Below are 12,239 nucleotides of genomic sequence, written 5' to 3' on the forward strand. Positions count from 1 at the left end.
ATCTTTAGGCAAGCTTGCAGAAGGCAAGTCTTAGACTTAATTCGGCTGGAATCAAACTTGAAGTGTCAGTCTTGCATGGGAAGCACAATTCAAGTTGATAACATAAGCTTGCCGCAAGCTTACGTGTTGTGTGGTTTCAGCGTAAACCACAGCATCTCCAGTGGCGATACAGGAATGTTTTTTTTTAGAGTGCGGCTGGTTTAGTCTAGGACAGGGGTCGGCAGACTGTGGTTCGTGAGCCAATGCGAGTAATCCTTTTAATATAGAATTTTTTTGAAGATACTGACTTATTACTTACAAATATTTCTAATTTCTGGAGACTTGCAGTGTGATTATTTACAGAAAGCTTTGAATTGGTTTTCAGATCTGTTAAAGAAATGTATCGGTAATTGGATCAACATTGGTTTTTATCACTATCGCCCATCATTATATGCATATGTGCACCATAATCTGGATATGTGGTTTATCAGAATGGGATGAAAAAAGAAGGATTTACTAATGTTTAACATCCTCAGTTGATTACGATGAGAAATTGCAGACAAAGAAGTCAGCATGTGTATCCTGTTTTCCAGGAACTAACTCCCTTCCCACAGCTGTTTTCAGAAAGTTTCTTTTTTTTCTTTGCTTCAGTTTTTGGTTGATATTCCGAACCGTCTTATATGCGTGATCCGGATCTAGTACGGATTGGTGAGATTTACTGTATCTATGTCGGTATGGAAACCTTTATTGCTGTTTCTGTAACTGTTTACTCAGCATAACCCAAGGAAGAAGTCAATTTAGTCCATTTTTCTACGTTTGTAGTTAATTTGTTTTAAACATTAAACATGATATTTTTGGCCTAGGTAATACAGGTTTTAATGTTTTAAATATTGAACTAATGTTTGAAGTTGGTATGTTAGATGGGTGTTTTCTTCTTACAAACTCAACACACTCTCATTATGATATTAGTAATAAATTTGGACAATATTATATTGTAAATAGCAATAAAACTGAAATAACACCGAAAAACATTTCGTAACACCATATAACACCTCATATAGCACCAAACTGCAAGTATAATCATGGAATTAAGTAGCATTTAACAAAAACTTAATTTAAATTATAAAAAAAAGTAATTTTTTAATTTTTGAAATTCAAGGACTGTCATAATTTCCGGTCCAAAAAGTACCAAAGTGCATGATCAGAAAAAATAAAATTAATTTAATTTGTTTTATTGTGAATCTCTTGTTGAATCACTTTCAGACCACAAATGCTTTTCCAATTTATTTTAATTGTTCTAAATGTATCTTTTTAAGACCAATTTAACACAAATTATTTTATTGTGAAAATGCAGCACATAAATGTTTCCACTATTTTGGTGGAGTAAGTCTTAGAAAACAGCTTTTAAAGAATAAAAACAATGACACAGAAATATTGTACTATTTTAAAAACGAAATTTGACTGAAACTAAAACCACAAAATCTGGTCTTTGGTAATTAAAAAATTCAGCCCGTTATGATTTAATTGGTTACTTTCCAAGCTGGTCTCACAGGTGGGAAAATGGTGAACGTATTTTCTTCTATAGTATTGATTTTGAGTAGGGATGTGCGAATCCTTGATTTTCAAGTCTGCTGGAATCCGATTCGAATCCCTGGCAATATTTGAGATATGAATCCGATTCCGAATATTAAGCACATAATAATTAAGAATAACTGATTAATTTAAAAAGTGTGTTCTCTTTTTTCTAACTGTAACTACTGGCAATTATTTATTACACTGAGATTGAAATGTATATAATAATGTAAACTTAATTAATAATAAACACTTTAAAATATGAAAACCAAAACATATTCGATTCTCCAACTCACTTGTAATAAACTGCACGCCACAGGGAAATCTTAGTTTTATAAACGTTTCAGCAAACGAAACCATTTTTTCTCCAATAAATAGCCAAGATGTTTTTTTCTTGTAGGTAATGTAATTGTTTTTATTTCATAGTTTGCTATACGACGAAATTCTTAGTTATAGTTTAAGCCCTCAAAATCTCAAAAATTCTTTCAATGTCACTGCGTTCATTATTTAATTTACATATCTTTCTTAGATACATCATATTATAAATACTTACATAATAGTAGCCTAATTTTATTTTTCACTGCTAGTATTTTTGAGCCGTATTAAATTAATTTTATAACTTTTGTGAATATTCGTAACACTGTTCGAATCCATGTACGTTCGATTCTTGGTTCGGGTAATTGTGGATTCGAACCGTACCCGAAAATATCGGGTACTCGCACATCCCTAATTTTGAGTAGTAATTATTCCATTTATTTATTTATTTATTTATTTATTAATTTATTTATTTATTTAAATTTGTTACATGCCCACCGACAGTCTTGAGACTTTAAAGGTGGGCACGACACAAAACAAGTACGACACAAAACAAGTAAAAAACAAACACTATCACAATAAATAGAGACAGCACAGGATAAACACAAAACATGAAAACAGAAATGATATAAACACCAAAAGGACAAGATAATATGACACATTACTTAGCGAAATGTTAATTACATAATTATTAAACCTCGGTGAATACATTTTTACTACACACAAAATATACAGAAAAATGGATAATACAAAATGTAACATGTGAGTAGAGGACAATGCATGGAAAACTTGTTGTAGCGAGAGTGTGTGTGCACGTGTCGGCAGCAAGAGCAGCAGAAGCAGCTGCGTGCCCAGCTCCAGCAGCTGACGCAGCAGCAGCAACAGCAGCAGCAACAGCAGCAGCAACAACAGCAGCAACAGCAGCAGCAGAGGCAGATGAACCCCGGGGCGATGCCGCAGCAGCAGCAGCAGCAGCCACCGCCGGGCCAACAGCAGCAGCAACAGCAGCAGCAGCAGCAGCAGCAGCGAATGATGAGGCCCATCCTGTCCAACAACCCGGGTCTGCGTCACTTGCTGCAGCAGGTGCGTGCGTGCGTGCGTCGTCGTCGATGTGAAACTTCTTTTGCTGAGGGAGGTCTACAATTGTACAAGCGTTGCGAAAATTCCCATCGCACGAGGGGAATAGTTAGGTGCGGGGTGGGGGGGAACGAGTAGAGGAGGAGAGTTATACAAATTCATGTTCCATGAGGCAAAAATTTCCGGAGGACCACGCGCGCACACACCACCAATTGTCGGGCCATCTTGATGCACTGAATCACACACTAGGTTTTTGTTTTTTTTTGTTACGTCTGACCAGGGTGGCCACACCACAGAAGTTAGAAAACGAAAGTTCTTGACATACATTATCAAACATACCGCCCACCGAGACATACATGAGGTCTCCAAACAGATTTATACACAAAGGGCACACACTCCACAACATATTAAAACATTTGTCTAGTTCACAATATGTCTGACACACACACATATTCTAATCTGAAGCCAAACCAGGTACAGACAACACTAATCAGTTCCCCAGCATGTATTTATTGAGTTGGAAGTCTGTGTATCTTATGCACAGGGCGAGTAAGTTCTCCCGTTTGTGTGCGAACAGTGGCAACTCTGAGGACTCCGTCTTTGCCTGGGCGCACCTTAGTCACTCTGGCCAAGCACCACCCTTGAGGAGGCACACATTCCTCGCCAATAAGGACAAGGTCACCCACAGTGAGTCCAGGTGTCTGAGTGGTCCACTTCCCTCGAGGCTGCATCTGTTGCAGATATTCTCTATACCGGCGTCTCCAGAACTGGGTAGCGAGCGTGCACACCATCTTCCATCTTCTGGAAAGACACAGCGTCTGGTCGTCCTCATTGGGTTCGGGTATGGCTACGAGTGGAGCTCCAATCAAAAAATGACCAGGAGTCAATGCAGCGATGTCACATGGATTATGATGATAAAGGAGTCAATGGTCTGGAGTTCAGAACAGCCTCCACTCTGGCACAAAGTGTCATCAACTCTTCAAGAGTGAGGACCTGTTCACCAATAACTCGACGAAGATGGTATTTGGCAGATTTTACTGCAGCCTCCCACAGACCTCCTTGGTGAGGACTTGCAGGTGGAAGAAAATGGAAGACAATGGACTGTGACAATGCAAATTCTTGCAATGCTGTGGATTTCAGAAGATGTTGGAAAATTCGAGTCGGCTGTCTGGATGCTCCCACAAAATTAGTGCCACAATCTGAGCAAAGAGCAGTACATAATCATCTCTTCGACACGAAACGTGAGAGGGCTGCAATGAAACTATCGGCAGTCAAATCAGTCACGATTTTGATGTGGACAGCTTTTGTCACAAAACAAATGAAAATGCAGACATATGCCTTTTGAATTGGACAACGGCGCAGTCCATTCAATCGGATTGAAAGTGGCCCTGCATAATCTACTCCTGTTTGCTCAAATGGCCGAGTATGAGTAACTCTAGTTGATGGCAGCTCACCCATTAGTGGTAATTGGTTAACGGGTTTGCATCGAAAACACCGAACACATCTGAATATTCTAGAGCAAATCAAACACCTTGAGGACAAAATCCAGAAGTGTTGGGAGATAAGAGAGTGAAGAAGTTGGGGTGCAGCAGGAAGATATTTTAGGTGGTAATAATCTACAAGAGTTGCAACCACAGGATGGTCTTTAGGTAATAAAATTGGATGTTGGGTACAAAAATCTAGGTTGGAGTTCTTCAATCGACCGCCCACCCTGAGCAGACCATCATCATCCAAAAATGGAGAGAGTCGTTGCAGCCTTGTCGAACAAAATCCCGTTTTTCTTGGAGCGTGCATATCAGACTGAAAATGTAGACCTTGGATATTTCGGCAAATAACCTTTGTTGACTGCTGGAGTTCACACGTAAGCCATTATCCTTACAAGTTTAGGCCATGCAGGGGGGTTTTGCAGGATTTGCAATTCTTCACAAGCAACTTGCTCTGCTAGTAACGTGACAGTAGAAGACTTTAAATCAGGTAACTCATCTGGAATCAATGGGACACCAGACTGAGGCCGATCATCTGGTGGGCTAGCAAGCCATTGTGGTCCATGCCACCACAGATGAGATACAAGCTCATGTGGGAGTATGCCACGACTAGCACAATCAGCCGGATTGTCCTTGGACCTGACATGTCTCCATCGTTGGGGAGGTACCCATTCTTGAATTTGAGCCACACGATTTGCAACAAATGTCTTCAATAAATAGGGTGGAGTTTTTATCCAAGCTAAAGTGACGCTTGAATCGGACCAGGCTAGGACTGAAAGAGTATTTACATACTGGGAAAGAAACTGTAGGCAGTAGTCCAGCAACTTTGCCAACAGATGAGCACCACACAACTCAAGTCTAGGTAGCGACACTTGTTTCAGAGGAGAGACCTTAGACTTGGCCATTATCAGATGGACAGAAACCTTACCCCCCATATCAACAGATTTAACATATACAACAGCTGCATATGCCTTTTCAGTTATCGTTCAGTATTCGTTATCATTACCAATTGAATATTCGTTATTTCAAAGTCGAATTGAATTTGAATTTTTCGCACAAGCCTACGAATAACACTTTAGTAGATCTAGCTCAAGATCAAGAGATGACCAATGCTTAGGGGCCTGTTCTTTTTGCGATCACGATTAAACAAATTCAAGTTTTTAAGTGAATTTTAGCACCGCTTTTGTGTTTTTAAGTGAATTTTAACACCGCTTTTGCTAATTATTAGTGACGAAATCTGAAAATTTTATTTACCATTTCATGGGGCCCTACCAGTGCCGCCATAAGAGTTCGGAGAAAGTTTGGTTGAAATTGCTATAAAAAAAGTTGAATTTTTTTTTTTTAGATAGTGTTGATGTGCAAAAAAGGACCCGCACTGTGTAGAAACTTCATAATCGATGGCTTAGAATGAAAACCTTGTATCTCATAAAATGCAAATTTTACAGCATAGACAAAAAACCATGCTACTGATGTACGTGGTTTCTTTTTTTCCCGATAGAAAGCAGTAGGATGCACATTTTATTTCTTTCAGCCAAACATTTTGTGAGATACGAGGTTTTCCAGCCAAAAACTAAAAAAAACGTATTTTCGTCAAAAAATTGAGATACGAGGTTTTCATTCTAAGCCATCGATATGAATTATCTCGGCTGTAGACCTCGCCACCTGTGCCGCACAAGCCACGGACAGACGGACAATCTCTCTCCTGTGTCGCAGCAGCCGCAGTACCGCCAGCAGGTGCTGACCATGCAGCAGATGGGCGGCGGGCCCCGGGGACAGCAGCAGGGACCGGGGCAGCCCCCGCAGCAGCAGTTCGACGACAGCACGCCGTTCGACTTCCTCAACTAGGCGAGGGGCTGGCTCGCGTCCGTGCCCCCCCCCCCCCCCCCCCCCCCCCCCCCCCCGACGCTGGGCCGTCGCTGGAAACACCGTCCGCGGTCCATCCGCGCGGGGGGAAAGAAAATGCCATCCGAAACCAACCGTCACGCAAAATTTTTTTTGGCGAGACACCTCCTCAGGCAACGATTGTGCGCGTGCGGTGCAGAGGAAATTTCAACAGGTCGAAGTGCATCGCGGATCTGTTAGGGGCATGCAGATTTCGCGAAAAGATTTCGAGACTCGACGAAGGTTAAAACACTGTTACTACAGCACCGTCTGTGTTTCGTGATTGGGCGAGTTTCTCCCAGGTACACGTCGATTGTAGCAACACCAAATCAGAGTGATTCAGTGCGGAAGTAAGCGCGTCCCGAGTGGCTCCGTCAAACAAGGCGACGACTTCTCTCGCAGACGGCCCACCAATCTCAAGGAAGAAACTGCTGGCGCGGGTATACCTTGTTGCAGTCTAATAAGTGTTCAGATCTTTTCGCGAAAAGTGCCTGCCCCTACGGATGTGTGTTTCATCCGGTTTAGTTCGGACTGGAGTTACACATTGTAGCACGTAGGTGGTGTCATGAAATATCCGGTGATCAAATTTCAGGACTTTTTCAGGACCTTAAATATAAAACTTTCTTGAAACCTGATTTTTACATCACGGGATGATTGATTTACGTAAATGATAAAACTGAACACGGGCAGATGTTGTACAAAATACATCCACTATTTGAAGAATAAAAAGTATTGATTTCTCAAGTAAAAGGCTAAAAATCTTTTTGAAGATGGTTTTTTTTTCGTGCGTTAAGTGGATACTCTATAATTTATTTATTTTTAATGTGCATGACTACGTACTGAAGTGAAGTGTAAAAAAAAAAAATATGAAAGCTAGCAAAAGTCTACAGTCATCAATTCCAGCACAGTCACTGTTTATTTTTGATGTTTTTCGTGACTTTAATGTCCTGTAGACACCCTGACAGTTATTTTCAAGTGAAAAAGAAAACTTCATCATTTTTACCTCTCCCCTGCCATCTCCTCTACCAGTTCCCCCACCACTTACCTAACTATCCCCTCATGCGATCAGAATTTATGTAAACACTGGAAAATTGTTGTTTTATAACAATCAATTATTTTAAATAATTTAATTTTACTTTTTTTAATTTTTTTCTGATATACATACACTGGAAACTAAATAAAAATATGTATTTGTACTAGGTACATGGTTATTATAATGTTTGAATAAAAGCCAGACTAAATATTCAAATTCATGAACTGGATATTACATTTTAACAGACAAAATAAGGTATGTCAGGTGAATTTCATTGCATTTTATTTTCAGGTGAATTTCATTGCATTTTATTTGGCCTTGCATTTTGGTGTAATGTGGTGTATTGTTTTTCATTTTGGTTTTATTTTGGTTTTATTACTATTCACAGCATAATATTGTCTTTAGTTATTCTTAGGGACAAGATTTTATGCTGAGTTTTGATAAAACTGAATAACTCTGAAAAGCATACCTATTGATGTACCATGACAGTAGCACTGAAAATATGAAATAATACGGTAAAAAATTTAATTTTTCAAAATTATTTTTAGCGAGCATAAAGTTTCCACCAAAATATAAAAAAACAGAATTAATAGTACTCAATTTGAAAGACATAGTATAAATTGTAATTTTAATGTGATATGTTTTCTAAATTCTGTCTTCATCAAAGGAGAAAAAAAATTGACGATAAAAAGCAATAAGATCAATATATCCTACTCTAACAATAAAATTTGTCTAAAAATAAAAACTCGAAATGTTATCTTTTGTTTGTGCGTTTTTATATGTTTTTTTTTTTCCCTCTGGGGAAATTTCTTGTAGATGTTTTACTATATAAGGTTTTCATTTTATGTTTGTTTTGTATTGCCTTCAGATACATGTTGGTTGCCATGTGTTGACAAGTCAGGCAACTATTCATTGAATGATTTCATTGTGGTTACTCATTACATACTTCATTAAAGGTTAATTTTCTGTGTTCCTACAGTTAGTCAGCTTCAAAGTACAGTAAGTCCTCTATTTACGTCGTACCGATTTACGTCGTTTCGGATTAATGTCGCTAATGTTTGAGTACTCATGTTTCAATTTAAGTTGTCGCCGATTCACAATAACGTCGTTTACAATGACCGTAAATCTTTATTTTAACCAAAACACCGTATATAATTCGTTTATAATTCTTTGTTTCCTTCGGTAATTAATTTATGCTATGTAGCGTAAGCTACACGTTCACCGCCTTATCTTATCATACATCATGAGGGACGCTTCCTGCTCTCCGCTGCTCTCCGCGCGGTGTTGCAATACTACCAGCCCGCCCGCTCGGCCACCCACGTATCTCGCACGTAGAAGTGTTATCTACTTCCCGCAACGACACAGCATTTTCTCCTACCCCTTTTCGTCCAACTCCTTGGCACTTCAGTAGAGGTGTAAAAGTAACTAAAAAAAGTGTACCCGTATGTATTCGTTACTATAACAATTAGTACTCGTTACTTTCGTATCGTTACTCGTTACTTCTGATACCGCATAACATGCTATGTTATGTAACAGCAACGAATCGAGTCGTATTTCGTACGCTTACAGTATGACGTCGCGTAAATAATAATAAATCGAATATAAACAATTAAAAGTATTTGATAATTAACAGCTTTTGTTAACCAAGAAACAATAAAATCTCATTAGAGCAGCTTTATTATAATATCTCTTTTAAGATAAGAACAAAAAACGTGAAAATACGCGATAATAAAAAACAAAAACATACATATTTCTAATTTGTAAAAAATACTTTCTTACGTTGTTTCTGTTCCAATCTCAAACTTTGTCTACACACACAATACCTTTAATAAACAGTAAAAAACTTGGATGACGAATTTCCAAATTATACTTTTCTTAATAAACAAACATCGTTCTTTGTAACGAATAAGCGCGCGCATGCGTAAAACATACGAAAAATGCGAGTAACGAAATGCATTCGTGTGTAACGTTTCGTTACTCGTTACTAGATACCGCACCCGTTAACTCAGTAACGAATATATACGGTTTGCTACAGCTCTACACTTCAGTCGCTATGATATTGAGTTGGCCGGAGTTTTAAACGTGCCGTTGTTAACTTTATCGTGATTAAATGCATTTGTAGTAGGCCTACAGTATCAGCTCACTGCAATTTATTATTTTGTTCTTCATAAGATGTCTTCCAAACGACTATATATCTGTTTTTATATTTCAATCAATAAAGGTAATAAAGCAGCTGGTTAAATAACCATTCTATAAAGCTGAGAAGTACTAGTTGGACTTGTTTCCCACACTGTCGGTTGTAATTTGCTGATAAAATTGCCCGTTGTCACGTCTGTATGCCAGCGCTTCCGGCCGACCTTGGGCCGTGGTCGGCCGGTGGCATGAAACATGGCTCATTTTGCGTCGTTTCTATTTACGTCGCGGTTTTCAGGAACGTAACCCCGACGTAAACCGAGGACTTACTGTAATAATGTAAAAAAAAATTAAAATTTGAAATGGTGGGTGATTTTGAAGCTTAAGATACGCTTTCAGCTTATTTATATTGTATCTTTTCGCACCATGTTGAACCTAGCAATGGCATTGTCTGAGCAGCATGTATTCAGGGCCGTGCAATTTCAACGATGAAATGTTAGGCGTATCGATGGCTCAATATTTTTTTTTTCGACATGCAGATGGGGATACTCCTTGTTTTAAAAAAAAATGACTATATCCATAGGAATTGGATAGAATATACATTTGACTTAGATAATAAAATCTTTAAAAAGTTACAGTTTGCCTGTCAAGACCAAGACATCAAGACCGACAGGTGGAGACGAACAAGTCGAGGTCAACAATTTTTCAAACTTTCGCTCATACTTTCAGGATTGACATTTCAAACTTACATTGACGAGTGAAATGTGTTTATGGTAGAATATAATTCTGAGGTGTGTTTTGTTACGTGATGAGCGTTATGTGGAAGAATCTGCAGGAAAATTGTAAGTGAAGCATAAGGATTATTCGTTGCACAGTTCATATTATATGCACAGGCTTTTGAACTCTGCAAGAAACAGGAATGTGGAACATGAAGGGCCTATTCCAGGTTACATTTTATATCAGTTTATACTGTGATGTATACAAAGAAAAGTTTGAGTGACCATTTGCTTGATGTGCACGTCAAGACGTGGGTATTGTTTCCAACTTGCAACCATTTTGACCGGCTGTTGTACTCTGTATTATTTAGCGTAGATGTCAATGTAGTTAGGGACGGCAGTTATTTTGGAAGGATGATTTCCAAATATTGAATGCCATCATGTACTTTTGACTCTTGTTTGATTTTTTTTTTTAAATATGCTCTTGATGTTGTTTGTCTTTTGTAAATTTTACTTATAAATGAAAAATTTTCCATCTGTATAGTGATGTCTTTGATGTTCTAATAATATTTGAATATTTATATAATGGACTAGTATCACTTACGAGAAACCCTCAAATACTTGTCCTTTCCTGACGTCCTATAGCCTCTCGCATTTTGTGTTTGCCCTTGGAGGTATTTAAGGGGGGGAAAAAAAAGTCAATTCAGATAATGAATTAAACTTGTTTCTTGTCACTTTGCAGTGTTGCATGCAAGCAAGAAGACAGTCGTGGAATGGTGCCATGCAAATGTTTCTGATAAAGCACGGCTTAAGCAAAATGTGATGAAATTTGTTAAGACCACTAGAATGACCACTGAGGCTGGAAGGGATGTGCGTGATTGTAGAGGAAACCTGTCTTGTGAGTAGGACGTAAAAAATTTGATGGAGACGCGTACAATATTAACCCGCGAATGGTTCACACATATTATTTTGATTTTTGGCAGAAAAACTGTGGTGCGCACAACCCTTATGCGACCTTTTTACTTTGGGTCAAAAAAATAATAATATTGCTCTTGTGGTTTAACATGTGCGTAAGTAACTAACCGATGTTGATTTTTAATAGTATGTAACTCCACGAGTGTGCACGATTTGTTCAATCAGAGTATCTCGGCAGTAGTGCGAATCTCCGTGAGCAGCGCACGTCTGCTGCCTGCCTGATCGTGTGAGAGCCTTGCTGCGTGAATTTTCTGCTTTCCCTGACTTCTCACCGACTCTTCCTTGATTTACACTGACTTTTCATTTAAATATTTCTTGATTACCCCTAACTCATCCTTGATTTTCCCTGACTTTTCCTACTCTTCCCTGACATGATTATTCCTTGACTCTCTCTGATTTTCTCTGACTTTTCACAAAGTCTTTCATGATTTTCCCTGACTCTTCTGACATTTCCAACTCTTCCCTGACATTTACTTGACTGTTATGATTATCCCTTGACCAGTTTGTTCACATGTGTGTATGCGTTGAGGCCACCTGGCAGTGTAGGTTCTACGTCCCTCTCATCGTTGTGATGTCCGTGAACTGGCACCCAACACAACTAACTTATCTATCTTGTGACAGGTGTCTTATGACACACAACTGTGCCCAAAACATCATTGTTTTCTGTGTGCGAGATATCCCACGCTTTCGACCGAACATTCTTGTGACAAAACTGCAGCCATAGTTGGTGTTTGTGAGTGCACCTTCTATAGAAGGAACTAACATCTCTTTTGTCTCCGCAGCAAAGGGAAACAAAGGTATAAAAAGTAGCAGTCTTCACCTTGTCAGAGTGCAGGAACTGTAGTGGTAGTTAATTTGAAGAGTGGGTGGTGGAGAAAGTGGTACGCCTCACATTCTACTATAGTAAACGAAGATCCAAGTGTCAACACCAGTACAATATTTCCTACGTGCCAAAGAGTTGAGGCACAGGATGCAAAGACTTCACTTGTTGGTTAATTGTTTTATTTAATAAAAAAAGTGTGACCCATATGCGGTGAGGAGGAGGGGGGGGGCTACCCTAGTGCTGGTAAGTAA

General features: G+C 38.9%; 1 protein-coding gene across 3 annotated transcripts in view; it reads left to right on the plus strand.

Moving 5' to 3' along the window:
* Positions 1 to 10,773, plus strand: part of LOC134540840 (mediator of RNA polymerase II transcription subunit 25-like) — a 60,683-nt gene extending 49,910 nt beyond the window's left edge. For 2 of the 3 annotated variants that reach the window (XM_063383823.1, XM_063383824.1), the window contains exons 16-17: positions 2,692 to 2,949; positions 6,141 to 10,773. In XM_063383823.1, coding sequence (XP_063239893.1) covers positions 2,692 to 2,949; positions 6,141 to 6,272 — 390 coding nt within the window. In that variant the 3' untranslated portion in view covers positions 6,273 to 10,773. The remainder of the gene's footprint in view (positions 1 to 2,691; positions 2,950 to 6,140) is intronic. The other variant, XM_063383825.1, reaches the window with a different exon arrangement.
* The last annotated feature ends 1,466 nt before the right edge of the window (positions 10,774 to 12,239 follow it).

The sequence above is a fragment of the Bacillus rossius genome, chromosome 17 (assembly GCF_032445375.1).
Source record: "Bacillus rossius redtenbacheri isolate Brsri chromosome 17, Brsri_v3, whole genome shotgun sequence".
NCBI classification, from domain to species: domain Eukaryota; kingdom Metazoa; phylum Arthropoda; class Insecta; order Phasmatodea; family Bacillidae; genus Bacillus; species Bacillus rossius.